The following is a 15,058-nucleotide window of genomic DNA, read 5'->3' as shown; positions in this document are numbered from 1 at the left end:
AAAACCCTCTTAATTGGATGACTTTCTTTATATCCCTTTAGGTTTATCTTGGTGAAAGTTTCTCAAGATGTATTTATCCATTCATTATCTGTAGCCGCTTTATCCTGTTCTCCAGGGTCGCAGGCAAGCTGGAGCCTATCCCAGCTGACTATGGGCGAGAGGCAGGGTATACCCTGGACAAGTCGCCAGGTCTGACACATAGAGACAAACAACCATTCACACTCACACCTACGGCCAGTTTAGAGCCACCAATTAGCCTAACCTGCATGCCTTTGGGGGAAACTGGAGCACCCAGAGGAAACCCAGAGACACAGGGAGAACATGCAAACTCCACATAGAAAGGCCCTCGTCGGCTGCTGGGCTCGAACCCAGGACCTTCTTGCTGTGAGGCGACAGCGCTAACCACTACACCACCGTGCCGTTGTATTTATCCAACTTAATCTAATTCTATTCCAAACAAATTAATAAAATCTCTCAACCAAATTAATATGAATTTCATTTGGAGAAACAATCCACATTATATGAAATAAAAAAGGGATATGGTTAAAGAAATAAAAGATGGAGGCCTAAAAGTTATTGATTTTGATTGCCTTAATGGAACCTTGAAAATAAACTGGCTAAAACCTTGGATCAAACATGCCAACTCCTTTGGGTATTGTATTCCAAATCACTTATTTAATAAAATTGGAGGATTGAAACTTCTTCTTATTTCAGACTTTGACATTAATAAACTTCCTGTATCATTATCAGAGTTCCATAAACAAATTTTGTTATATTGAAAAATGTTGTATGCACATAACAAATTTCACCCCACACGACTATTCTCTGGAATAATAGATATATTTTGTCCTGGAATAAATCTTTATTTTATGAAGATTGGTTTGAGAGGAATATCTGGTCTGTAGCTCACTTAATGGATGCAAATGGTAATTTATTAGACTATGAACAATTCTGTACTAAACACAGTTTCAACCCTTCCAAATCAGACTTTGTTAAATGACCTAAAGCAATACCCCAAGAATTTGTATTTCTAATGAAAAATATAATGGGACATCAACCTATACAGCCACAACTGGCCTCACTATCAATTCAGGAGATTTTAATCTTGGGCAAGAAATGTAATAATTATTTTATTATAAACTGTCTAACTGAGAAACTCTTCACTGGAAGACAGAACAAAAATGATATCCGACATAAGTTTGATGAAAATTCAGTCGATAGACGAAGAACTATGTATCTAACCTTCCCAATACCACTCAAAACAAAGGAAACACACTTTAAAATTATGAATGACATTTATCCTTCTAAAGAATTACTTAGACTCCGTTTTAACATTGATGATAATTTAAGCTTTGTGAAAATGATACTGAAACTACAAACCATATATTTTTCTCATGTGGTATAATCCATACATTTTGGCTTGACATTCACAAATGGATAAAACAAAAAGTCTCATCATTTCCAGATTCTATTTTGAGAGAAAATATAACATTTGGTATGATGTTGCAAAGCAAAAATGATGAACTCTATAATGTAATGGGTGGCACGGTGGTGTAGTGGTTAGCGCTGTCGCCTCACAGCAAGAAGGTCCGGGTTCGAGCCCCGTGGCCGGCGAGGGCCTTTCTGTGTGGAGTTTGCATGTTCTCCCCGTGTCCGCGTGGGTTTCCTCCGGGTGCTCCGGTTTCCCCCACAGTCCAAAGACATGCAGGTTAGGTTAACTGGTGACTCTAAATTGACCGTAGGTGTGAATGTGAGTGTGAATGGTTGTCTATGTGTCAGCCCTGTGATGACCTGGCGACTTGTCCAGGGTGTACCCCGCCTTTCGCCCGTAGTCAGCTGGGATAGGCTCCAGCTTGCCTGCGACCCTGTAGAAGGATAAAGCGGCTAGAGATAGTGAGATGAGATGAGATGTAACATTTGTAAAAGGAGCAAAAGAAGAAAGATTGTATAAAAATTTAAAACATTTTCCCACTAAATTAGATAACTGAGATAAAACTGTGTTTCCCCATGTATGTATGTTTTAAATTATTATTAGTTTACTTGTTTTCCCTTTTTTCTTTCTATCCATGGACATCTTTAAGCACTGAAGTACAGCACTTCCTACATAATTTATTTTCAATTCCATACAGTCAATTTAGAGCCACCAATTAGCCTAAACTACATGTCTTTGGACTGTGGAGGAAACTGGAGCACAGGGGGAGACACACGCAGACACGGGGAGAACATGCAAACGCCACAGAGAAAGGCCCCCGTCAGTCACTGGGCTTGAACCCAGAACCTTCTTGCTGTGAGGTGACAGTGCCACCCATATATATATCATCTCATTATCTCTAGCCGCTTTATCCTGTTCTACAGGGTCGCAGGCAAGCTGGAGCCTATCCCAGCTGACTACGGGCGAAAGGCGGGGTACACCCTGGACAAGTCGCCAGGTCATCACAGGGCTGACACATAGACACAGACAACCATTCACACTCACATTCACACCTACGGTCAATTTAGAGTCACCAGTTAACCTAACCTGCATGTCTTTGGACTGTAGGGGAAACCGGAGCACCCAGAGGAAACCCATGCGGACACGGGGAGAACATGCAAACTCCACACAGAAAGGCCCTTCTATATATATATCCATCCATTATCTGTAGCTGCTTATCCCGTTCTACAGGGCTACAGGCAAGCTGGAGCCTATCCCGACAAGTCGCAAGGTATCGCAGGGTAGACACAGAGACAAACAAAAATTCACACTTATGGTCAATTTAGAACCACCGATTAACCTAACCTGCATGTCTTTGGACTGTGGAGGAAACCCACACAGACACGGGGAGAACATGCAAACTCCACACAGAAAGGCCCCCATCGGCCACTGGGTTCGAACCCAGAACCTTCTTGCTGTGAGGCGACAGCGCCACCCATATATGAGGATAAGTCAAAAAAGTTCTAAGACAGATGTTAAAATTTCAAAAGGTGTGAAAGACATCCCCCAGAATTCTACAAAGAAGGAATTCTCCGATGGGAACACCGCTTGCAGAAGTGTTTAGACTTAAATAGAAGATATGTAGAGAAATAGCTTTGTTATTTTCATAAATAAAGATTTTTTTTCAATTTGTCTTAGAACTTTTTGATTTACCCTCATATCTATCCATCTATCTATCTATCTATCTAGACCGCCCCTCTTCTTCTCCCCAAACCCACGTGACGTATTTATCGTCCACATCAAGACACCCGGAACCGGAAACGGGTTCTGGCCTGCCTGTCCAAATTTTTTTTCTTCATAGATAATATATCAAATTCACGAAAATAAATGCGTATCAGAGGACAAATATTTCTTAAAAATAAATATAAATAAAATAAAAATTAATAAATGGAGAAAAGTGGCACTTTTATTTTGAGTATATATAGGCTCCGCGAACCACGTGACTTCCTTTCCCAACGACGCTGAGATCATGGACGCCAGCCGCGTGCAGCCTATCAAGCTCGCCAGAGTAAGAAAGCTCTAATATACTGCTTAGTTCAAGCCAGAATTTACATTTAATTGTGTTTGTAAAGTCGCTAAAACTTAATTTGTTGTTTTTGGTGCTGGTAGAAATGAACTAGCATCACTTTCATGGATGTATATAGTGGCTATGTGATTCGAGTGTGATGTTCAGGCGAGCGCTGTTCAGAGGCTAACTAGCTAACAGGCGCTAGTCAAGTTGTTGTGGTTTATTAGCTTATTATTATTACTATTTATTATTATTATTATTATTATTATTGCCAGAAGATTTCGAACAGAAAAGTTATATATTTGTCTTACGTTATGAGCAAGCCGTATACACATGAGGATAAATTTGGTTGTCGGGTATATTTGGTTTTATAGTGGTTTCGCCCCCTGGTGGTTTAGCCCTATCATTACATTGAACTAAGATTGATCATAACGAGGGGTGGGACTAGATAAAAAAAAATCTAATTAATTACAGGCTTTGTAATTAATTAATCTTAATTAATCTCAATTAATCGCACTACCGTATTTGCCCCAAAAGCAACATTTATTTTATGTAACTAAATATGTGACGAGTTCAAATAATAGACATGATTTTTAGATTCAAGCTCATTTAATGGCTGTAAACAATAAATTGCATTTCATTTTGCAATAATAAACAAAGGTAAGGTCCCTGTCCAAAATTGAAGAGACTAAGGTTTAAGTGGCTTTAAAAAGTGTCTTGGAAAAAAAACAAATTGCATTTCATCTCAAAATAATAAACAAAGGTAGGGTCCCTGTCCAAAATTGAAGAGACTAAAGTTTCAGTGCCATTTTACTAACCATTTTAGTTGTTACCTTCTGGATCACACGCCGCAATCTGCAATACATCTCGTAGACCCTTGTCTTCTACCACCAATAGCGGTCTGCAATCCACTTGGCCAGCATGTTCGTTAAATTTTCTGATGTTGCCCTGCTAATTTTCTTCTGGAATCCAGCCATTTCTTAGGCTACGTTCACACTGCAGGCTGAAGTGACTCAAATCCGATCTTTTCGCCCATATGTGACCTGTAGCCGATCTTTTATTGACAATATGAACGACACAGATCCGATTTTTTCAAATCCGACCCAGGCCGTTTGGATATGTGGTCCTAATTCCGATTCCTATCCGCTCTTTTCATATGCGACTTCAGTCTGAACCGCCAGGTCGCATTCATCCGACTTACACGTCATCAACAAGCCACAAACGTCACTATTCTGCGCTGAAGTAGGCGGCGGGTCTCTCAAAAGTTACAACATGGCGCATAATCACGGGCGCAGATAGAGGGGGGGACTCGTCCCACCCAGATTTAAATTCACCTCGCTCGGTCCCCCCCACTTATAGGGAGGAAAAAACGTCTATGCTGTCTTTCTTTGCATAAGGCAAACCTCACGGAAAAATCAAAAGACTAATTACCATTCGGTTTATTGAGGTGCACGGCAGTGTATACATAGTTGCAACAACTCACATAAAACAAAGACTGATATTCGGTTGGTTGAGCTGCGCAGACTGCACAGGTTGCGAGCTCGAGCTTGGTTGCTATGGTAACCCACAATGAGTTTGACAGGCATATCGGGGTTGGGGTTGGTTTGCTGGCAGCTTTGTCCCCCCCAGTTCAAAAAAACATATCTGCGCCCCTGCGCATGACATCAATGCGAGGGATGCTTCGGGCTGTGAAGGTTCTGAATCTTCTCAATGGAAGGACGCAGAGGTTAGGGAGCTGATTTCCATTTGGGGGGATACAGCTATTCAAGCTAGATTGGATGGGTCATACCGCAACCGGGCAGTTTTACTTCCGTAAACACTGGCCATGCTCACTGCGTGTGACGTCGTCGTATCCTTTTCGTTCATACTGAGGATCACATACAAGTCGCATATATTTATTAATGTGAACGACCTCACAAAAAAATTGGAATTGAGCATTAAGCCTTGCAGTGTGAACGTAGCGTTAGTTTGCACTGCTGACCAGAACTGCTACCTCGAGCTGCAGCTGTTTCAGTAATCGCGGTGACATGCTTGGCGTTAAATGGTACCGTAAAGTTGACGAACTTCTGTGATAAGTAAACTCCTTTCTGCACAGTTTGCAATAAACTGTGGTTTTATCAACAGTTCCATCGGGTCGTTTTTTGAATATAAATTTACGGTCCAGCAGACCCGGCGCGCTTTCAAGCTCCATTGCTGTAACTGGAACTGTGCGCGTCAGCATATTTGTTGCACCATAACACGGTGCACTAACAACGGTTCCAGGTTGTTTGGCATGCAAACTGCAATAAAATGCGTTAATATTTTTAACGAATTAATTTGTTTTAAATTAATTAATCTTAACGCGTTAATGCCCCACCCCTAATCGTAATGTTTAAACCATGGCCTAATGGTTAGAGAAGCCGATTTGGGACCAAAAGGTCACTGGTTCGATTCCCTGGACCAGCAGGAACGTCTGAACCGCCCTTGGGCATTGCACCTAACCCCCAGCTGCTCCCCAGGCTGCTCTGGGTATGTTGTATGTCGCTCTGGATAAGAGCGTCTGCTACATGTCATTAATGTCATGAAACCTATGTTTTCGTGATTGTTTACATACATGTCGATTTCATGTAAAAGTTAATACCATCAGCAACAAAATCTTGACGAAGCGCTTCACTTTGGTGCTTCATCGTTCTTTAGAGGAAGTATTGTTGCTTGCACTGATATGTGACACGATTGCACAAACTAAAGACAGGAGGAATTCAAAATCGCTCCAAGTTATTACCGGCAATTATTCGCATCAAACAGTACTAAAGATGCGAATTTGACGTTGCTCCGAATTATTACCAGTGAACCAGAATGTTTCTTAGAATGACGGTCACATCTTTAGAATTTAAATTGAGAGTCCTCTGAAACTGCTCTGTTGAGCTGCAAACACTTGATTTTGATTCAGCTCACTAGTCAGTTTCTTAAACATTAAGCTTGCTTTATTTCTTAAGTGTTATTCAATTACGTTTTTGGTTTTAGTAACCTTATATCTTGACTCGTATTGGCAACTAACTGCAATGAAATTTTATACTTATCGGCCTGTTTGGTTTTTAGCCGTGTTGAATTTAATTCGTTTGGTCCATGGTAGACGTCACTTATCCACGCAGTCTTCACGAGACTTTGAAAAGTCAAGTGTCAGCCAGGTGTCCATTCTGCCATTTTGAAAACTGTTTTCCAAACGAAATATTGCACAAAAACGAGTTTAAATGGCGATTACTGCCTACGTTTTTCAAACTTTCCTGATTATCAAAACAAACAAAACTTCCGACTTGGTTACATCGGCATTCGAAAGAGGGCGTGCGTGTCTCCCCCCAAACATTGGCAGATGTTGGTCACTTTCCCTGTGTCCGAAATCGCTCCCTACTCACTTGTATAGTGCGGACGCCATTTTGTAGTGCTGTCCGAAACCTTATGGCCCTTTTCCACTACCCTTTTTCAGCTCGCTTCAGCTCACTTCAGCCCGACACGGCTCGCGTTTCGACTACCAAAAACCAGCACGACTCAGCTCGTTTCAGCCCTGCTTAGCCCCTAAAACTCGCACCGTTTTGGAGTAGGGCTGAAGCGAGCCAAGCCGTGCCGAGTGAGGCTAGGGGCGTGAGCAGACACTCCCCTGTGCACTGATTGGTGAGGAGGAGTGTCCTCACATGCCCCCACACGCCCCGCGAGCGCGCTGGGATCTGTAAACACCGTAAACACGGAAGAAGAAGAATTACGAGAATTTCTGAAGCCTTATACGCCTCGCCTCATCTATACGCTCTTGCCAGTATCTGTTGGCGTTGTCGGTGACAACAAGCCACAGCACCAAGACCAGAAACACTAATGACTCCATGTTTATTGTTTACTATCCGGGTCGTGAGACTACCGCTTAAAAGATCACTGATGTCACTGTTTGCGCTGCTTAACGACATCACCTGACGTCCACCCACTTTCGCTAACTCCACCCAATGTGTCCACCCACTTCCAGCCAGCACGGTTCAGCGCGGTTGTAGTCGAAATGCAACTCCAACAGCCCCGCTCAGCTCGACTCAGCATGGCACGGCTCAGCCCGACTCAGCCGCGTTTGTAGTGGAAAAGCGGCATTAGTGAGGATTATTTACACCCTATGTAGTGCACTTAAAGTATCCCGCAGTGCATCATGAAAAGTAGTTTACAACGATGGTCACTAACCAAAGCAATATATCCCATCAAGCATTGCGGTCGCGCAATGAAAGAAATCAAATGAAAAGTCTCAAATTTGATGTAATAAAAGGCAGCGGCAAAGAAGAAAGTATTCAGCCTTGATTTAAAAGAACTGAAAGATGCAGGTACTATGCATTGATTAATGTGGGAAATACGCTCAGTATAATATGGATTTATCACAAAAATGCATGCGTGTATTTATTATTTTGAAAACCCACCAGCCGACTGATCTGGCACGTTTCAATTGTGTAACAGTAATGACATAAATACCAGCGCAACAGACTAGTGTCCGAAAGCGTTTTTATTTTCCTTTTTTCATTTTACCAATGAGCTCACTATATAGTCCTCTATACAGTAATTCCCTATATAGGGTGTAGTGAATGAGAGCGATTTCGGACACGGTTTGATTTCGCTGTACGTTTTACTTCCATCCTACGATGTCTTGCACAGGTCTCGACGGATCTCGTTTACGGCCATTGCTTTGACATATGGACTGATATATTACATAGCATATTTCAAACACTTAACTTTCTATAGCGGTCATAAAATAGCTATCAAAAATGCATTCCTATATTTAATAAAATGAGGGAATTTTGATAATTTACCTTCAGTTCTCCTTTAAGTTAGTTTACATAAGTCAATCCAAAAATCCAGTCAAAACCTTCAAGTTCAAACTTTCCTTTTAAAAAGCTCTGTTCTATTTAAATCTAGAATGATCAATCATGGGCACGTTTGATCAACTTTATTCCAATTTAAACATGGGGCTAAACCACTGGATACCAGTTCAGCCTCTTGGCAGCGTCATTTAATAATATTCACTATGTAACCTCTCTGAAAAACCATTGTGTCGCTTAAACTCTTAACATGCTTTCAATCTGTTACAGGTCACCAAGGTGCTCGGTAGAACTGGTTCACAGGGCCAGTGTACCCAGGTACGTGTATAATACTACTGTATAGCTGCTATTTATATACACACAAGAATAGGCTGCTACAATTGACAGATGAGGAAAGCGTTAATGGTTGTATAGAATGAAATTGCCCATGAGAACTGCAATTTTCCACTCAAAACTCAGAAATTAGTTTTTTCCTTCAAATTTGTTGAATGTCTTATCCAACACAAACTGAAATTTCTGATGCTACACATACTTTTAAAAAAAATTTTATTATAAATAAAACGATAGCCTGATCTAGGGTTGGGCGGTATCCAAATTTTGATACCTTTAAACTGTCTGTGTTTTCCCGGGGTATACGGTATTACCGAGAAAAAAATATTTTGTTTCGGCCTACTGTGTAACGTGCGCCTATGCCTCAAATGTACTATTTAAAAGCAGCATAGCGAATTGTGTGCATTGCGGTATGGCTTAAGCAGCAAAGCGAATTTTGTGCATTGATGAATGGATTAAGAGAGATTTCAAAGCATCACGCAACTCTTCCTTCATCTTGAAAATAGCATTCAACTGTCGTTTACACATGTCTGCGTTGAAACGCCATTTGCAGCACTATTTCACCTACTCCATCAAAAAAAGTACATGATGAGCAGGATCATACCCTTTCAAGCATGGGAAATAAAAAAAAGAAAAGAAAAAGAATCAACCAACACCCAAGTCCGTTTAGACTGCGCGATAAACCATATTCTTCAGTGCAAATGAGGCGAACCTAATTCAAATGCATGATAGCTGCACAAGGCAAAATCATATGGGCCCACGTCATGCCATGGCGGGGAAATTAATAATCAAATGGCCTTACCTTGCTTAAAACGTTGTCTTGATCACATAACTCCTTACAATTATTCCACTTAAATCCATACGGTTTAACACACCCAACAAAGATAGCAAGCGCGTTGCTAATTCCCACCAGAAACCTAACAGTTTACGCTACGATGTTTTCTTCCGTTTCTTCAGTAGATGACATTTCAAACGTTTATTACCCACATCCCAAATGTCATACGTTATATTATTTTACCTTGTTGTTACTCATGTAACCTACTCAAAACACAACTCATTGGAGAGATCTCGTGGAAGTGGAGTACCCCGGGCTATGGTGTGCCTTAGGGGACATATTAGATTTTTCGTTAGGTTTGAAACCAAAATACTGCCACACTGCCGATGTTGTATTTTTTTTTGCCACTAACTCGTTATCTTGACTTGCCATCTTTCAACCGCGGTCTGTCTCTTTTTTTTTTTTTTTTTTTTTTTAAAAGATAGGACAGTATAGAGAGACAGGAAATGAGCGGGGGAGAGAGAGACGGGATCGGGAAATAACCTCGGGTCGGAATCGAACCCGGGTCCCCGGATTTATGGTACGGTGCCTTAGCCATCTGAGCCATGACACCCACGGTCTCAGTCTCAGTCACGCAGGGTTGCCATGGTAACGACATAAACAACCCTGCACGCGATGAGAACTTCTTTAGGAAATTGATAGAATTAGTGAGAATACGATCACACAGTTATTCGGGATGATCTTCAATTTATTATTTTATATTATGACCTCATGTACTCCATATTTATTTAGATATTATATATTTTTTTAAAATGACGGTAATGAGACCGATACCGTTGGTACTTTTGGATACCTCGGGATACCTTCTTACCGTAATACCGCCCAACCCTAGCCTGATCTGGTGTCGGCTACTTGGTGGCTTTACACCCTGTGACTGTGGGCCCAGTTTTTGTAGACAAAGGTGCAAATTTTGTTTTATGTTGACATGCTGACGTGCAACCAAAAAAAAAAGGCGGGGGGTGGTTTACTATAACTTTACGCACACACGCCTATTGTGTAAAAAAAAAAATCAGACATTATGATCTTAGAAAACGCTTTAGTGACGAACAGTTAGACAGTAATATGTCGTGATATTGTTATAAAATATTATTTTTTTATTAGGCTATATATTAAATTATATATTAAATTTATCTTCTAAAATAACAGACTGTACTCATATCACAACCGGTTTATTTCACCATTGGAGATCAGATCACACAAGACATGCGTTACATGACTCATTTTAAGGATTTAAGTAGGGGATTTAAAAGCAGTGCCAGCGGGACTTCGTGGCTCAGGTGGATAAGGCGCCATACCATAAATCCAGGGACCTGGGTTCGATTCCGACCTGCGGTCATTTTCCGAGCCCTCCCTGTTTTTCTCCTGCTCATTTCCTGTCTCTACACTGTCCTATCCGATAAAGGTGGAAAAAGCCCAAAAAAGAGAATAATTTAAAAGCAGTGCCAGCAAACATGAGTGCAATCAATTCAAGTAATAGTTAAGAAATAAAGGGTTTACAAAAGTTGGAGAATTCATTTAAAAAAATTTTAATAAGCTTGTTTTTTTTTTTTTTTGCCATTTTTTCCACAGCGCAAGCTAACGGCTACAAAAAACCCGGTGTTCTATTGAGCGGAAGTATACACCCCATATCCCTCCCTCTTCCCCTTTCGCATAGATTTTGTGGATGTCATAGGAGAGAAATCAACAACAGATATCAAAACTGAACACTAAACAAATTTTTATTTACTTATTTAATTTATTGTTTGATTTTTTTCCCTTTGTGATGGTCACGGAGGTGATCTGATCCATTTAAATAGTTGCCGGAACACTGAATGAAATGATAATAGCTGCCGGATCCGACAACGGAGGTACCGGATCTTGTTCCGTCATGTTCCGGCTCAAATTAAGCCCTGGTTGCTGTCCTCGTCGTCGTTCTTCTTGTGATGGGGCGTGTAGCGCCACCTGTGGCTCGGGTGCACAATGTACCTCACACAATAGCTCGATTTCCTTGTGTGCATGTAGGATTGGATTTCTCTGGCACCCCTACTAGGACCCTTAGCTCGATTTGGATGTGCATGTAAACGCACTGAGTGTTATTGTAATTGATTTACAGTAATAGTTCTGTAATAAAGGACATACAACTGGTGCGTGAACTTTTACTACAGTTTGTTTGACCATCAGGAATAGATTTTAAAAAAAGCACATCCTTATTGTTAACTTTAAAGCTATTTAATCATGCTTTATATTTTTTTGAAGGATTTTATCTTCATTGTAAGCACAATTTGTATTCAGCCTGACGTGTTAGAAGTAGAAGTTGGATGCATTTCGTCTCTGCTCTCCTCCCAGGTGCGCGTCGAGTTCATGGACGACAGCAACCGATCCATCATCAGAAATGTGAAGGGCCCAGTGAGAGAGGGAGATGTTCTGACACTTCTGGAGTCTGAAAGAGAAGCAAGAAGGCTTCGATAGGTAAAACGTTTCATACACTTAAGTGGGCCTGATGTGCATAAATGTTTCAAGTTAGTGTTTAACCCATTGACGCCGGATGCTGCGTCGCGCAACATTGCCCCTAGCGCCGGTTGTTGCATAACGCAACATTGCCCCAAATGCTGGTTGCTGCATAACGCAGCATTGTTGACTTGTCATTATTTTCAAGACGCATGCCAGATTTGATTTTTTTTATTTATAAAAATGTTAGTGTTAATGCTGAATGAGCATGATCCAATAAAAGCAGAGAATTTTATCTTTTAAATGCAACTTTTTTCATGTCTTTGTGCTTCAGAGGCTGAGATATTGAATTTTTCATAGGCGTTAATTATTTTTATTTCAGAAAACCCTCAGGCAGATGGGGACCTTTTCTAAAAACTGGCTTAGGCATTTGCAGACGTTTTTTTGCAGGTGTTTCAGGCGTCAATGGGTTAAAATTCGGATCACGCACAAGTCTCAGTGATCAGTTAGTACTCAACCTGGTATAGACCCTTTTCAGTCACGTGACCTTCGTAAACGCGACCACCATTTTGGACATGTAGCGGACTTCGGCTCGAATTGGTTTGAATGCGAGGAAGGCGACAAACGGAGAACATACAAGAAAAAGGAGCGAGATGCAGAAAACACCTTCGCTATCCAGCGACGTAGGGCATTTACAGGGCGAGCAGAGGGAGAAATAACAACAGTAACAACACATTAGCAACGCCGTACAGAAATAACGGTTTATGGCACAGACCCTTTCGGTTCTCGCTCATCTAGCTGCTACAATGACTGCTTAGACTGCAACAATAATACCTAACACACATTTAAGTATCCGTCGTAAAGACGTGAAACTCGACGAGTGACGAGTGTGTTCATTGATAAGCTAACACAATCTAAAAGTAGACATACCATCACACTGCCCTGGCGCTGTGTACAGTTTACCTTCTATGGTTTGTGCACTCGCTATTTGCCATTACTTTATCCAACCGCTGTTAGAGATTACAGGGAACGGCCTGGATTTAAGAGACAAATACATGTTCCTCTTGTTTTGAACACTTAGCCCATGTTTACATTAGACCGTATCAGCGGATCATCAGATTAACGTTTTTAAAAGCGATTAGTGTGCACACAGCAACACCAATACACGATTCGTCTGCACACAGCAACACCAATACACGGATACGCTCGGCTCCGCAGGCATCCTGCGCTCCAAATCACTCCACCCTGAACAGCGAGTGCCCTCTGGAGGGTGCGCACTCCGGCCCTGCGCAGCTCACACAGCGCGCGAGTGAAGTGCACGAGCCACGATTCGGGACTGAGCTGCTGTGTGTGTGATCCCAGCGCAGATCACTTACCACTCGCAAGTGGAAGGATGGCAAGCCTAAAGACAATCGTTTTTTTTTTTTTTGGTTACATAGTCAAGAGAGGTGTCGGATCACCGGATCCAGTGTAAATAGCTGCTGGAGCCAACGCCCGAGGTTCCGGAGCGCGCTCCGGCTTGCTCCCCCTCAAATTAAGCGCTGTTTGTAGGACACTGCCTCTGATCTGTCCTACAGTCTACCAACAGCAAAGGAACACAACGCTAGCTAATGTCGTTAGCTAATAGCTACTACAGAAGAACAAAGAGGTTACAATGGGTTATTTTAGCCTATTTGGTTACACACTCGCCGCCACAGAATGTTAACAGCAATGTAATGCCTTTTCTGGCTAATTTTATTCGTCTTACCTCCAACAAAGTGGTCACTACACAAGCGCTGGTATGCCGAGGGCTGCCAATCTGTTAATGGCCGCTATCCATCTTCTCCGTCGGGATCCGATAAAATGATAAACCTTGCCTTGTTTGTTGATGGTTACTACATCCAGGTGCACAACAATATAGTGGCATGATGGAAGTCTTGCTGAAAATAAACACTTTCTTTGCTGCCGTTCCTCAATGCTGGCTGTGGTAAACTACTGGTAGTACACGTCCAAAATGGCGGCCGCGTTTGACGTGACGTCACGTGAAAAGGGTCCATAGTGCTTGTCTAATGAGGGGGAAAATGTACATGGCTGAGTCAAAAGAAAACCTTTCTGCATCGTTAATTGCAAATGGATGTAGACAAGTGGGTCACTTTTTTTTTCATATTCTCCATTTCATTTAGCGCTGAACAGGTGTCCGTGTTCCTCTAGGGGGAAATGGCTCTGGTCTAATTTGGTTTTTGATTAACTAACCCTCATTAATAGTAAATGGTTCAATGTAGATGTGCGTGTAGTGGATACTATGGATACCACTAACTCCTTTCTTCTGGTTCCTTCCACAGTGTGTTGGTTAAAAGCTTCGAAGATCTCTGTCCCAATGGAGCGAGCAAACACCACCGCCGGCTCTTAGTTCAGATGGATGCTAATTCAAACATTGCGAGTTTCTTATTTTTTTGGGTGTATTAGCCTTATTTGGGCTTTTGGACAAAATCTGAATGGCAGTATGACTTGTTAAGGTTTCTCAATAAATGCAAACAACCCATAATTTCTTGACTCTGCTCCCTGCTTTGTGTAATGATGTGTAAACTCAAGATTTTTCTTAAATTTTCTAGTTGCCAATTTAAAATGTGGAACTATTGAGAGAAACTATCAACACTGAACAGAATGCCAGTTTGTCACAAAACTTTCTCCTATCTAAGCAAGTTGAAATACTGAGAATATAATGCAACTCTTCAGGATGCCACAAACGGGTTTTATGCATAGTTTACCTGAAGAGGTCAATTTATATAGGTAAAGATGTTTAAGAAAAACATGGACTTGGTGAGTTTCTGAAGTATTTAGCTGTAATCCAAATGAAGCCAGAGTTGTCTTGATTTCCTTGGCAACTCCTGTTTTTTGTTAGTTTTTTCTTTATCAGACATCTAATTTTTTAGGTTTGTTTACCTGACATGTTTCGACGTACAACTGTCGTCTTCCTCAGAGTGTCACCGGATGTTATTGGTGACGCATCTTTTATCAGCTGTTTCCGAAGGCGTGGCCTTCCTGTCTGGATTGACAGGTCGGTCACGCCTTCTACTGTCAGTAGAAAAAAATTAGATGTCTGATAAAGAAAAAACTAACAATATTCAATATAAGACATAATGAACGTACCGTATTTTTCGGACTATAAGTCGCACTTTTTTTCATGGTTC

At 41.4% G+C, this 15,058-nt stretch overlaps 1 protein-coding gene across 1 annotated transcript; it reads left to right on the top strand.

The window, feature by feature from the left end:
* The first annotated feature begins 3,402 nt into the window (after positions 1-3,402).
* Positions 3,403-14,412, top strand: rps28 (ribosomal protein S28). Its single transcript, XM_060905755.1, has 4 exons — positions 3,403-3,479; positions 8,567-8,614; positions 11,787-11,909; positions 14,210-14,412. The coding sequence occupies exons 1-3, from the start codon at positions 3,441-3,443 to the stop codon at positions 11,907-11,909; spliced, it is 210 nt and encodes a 69-aa protein (XP_060761738.1). The 5' UTR covers positions 3,403-3,440; the 3' UTR covers positions 14,210-14,412.
* Positions 14,413-15,058: the final 646 nt, after the last annotated feature.

The sequence above is a fragment of the Neoarius graeffei genome, chromosome 23, assembly GCF_027579695.1.
Source record: "Neoarius graeffei isolate fNeoGra1 chromosome 23, fNeoGra1.pri, whole genome shotgun sequence".
Lineage (NCBI taxonomy): Eukaryota > Metazoa > Chordata > Actinopteri > Siluriformes > Ariidae > Neoarius > Neoarius graeffei.
This window is presented reverse-complemented; position numbering and strand designations above follow the sequence as displayed.

Excerpts from the sequence above, each read along its gene's own strand:
- rps28 (XM_060905755.1), top strand. The coding sequence starts at position 3,441 with ATGGACGCCAGCCGCGTGCAGCCTATCAAGCTCGCCAGA. Across the intron at positions 3,480-8,566 it reads AGCCTATCAAGCTCGCCAGA|GTCACCAAGGTGCTCGGTAG; the intron begins GTAAGAAAGCTC and ends AATCTGTTACAG. Across the intron at positions 8,615-11,786 it reads CACAGGGCCAGTGTACCCAG|GTGCGCGTCGAGTTCATGGA; the intron begins GTACGTGTATAA and ends CTCTCCTCCCAG.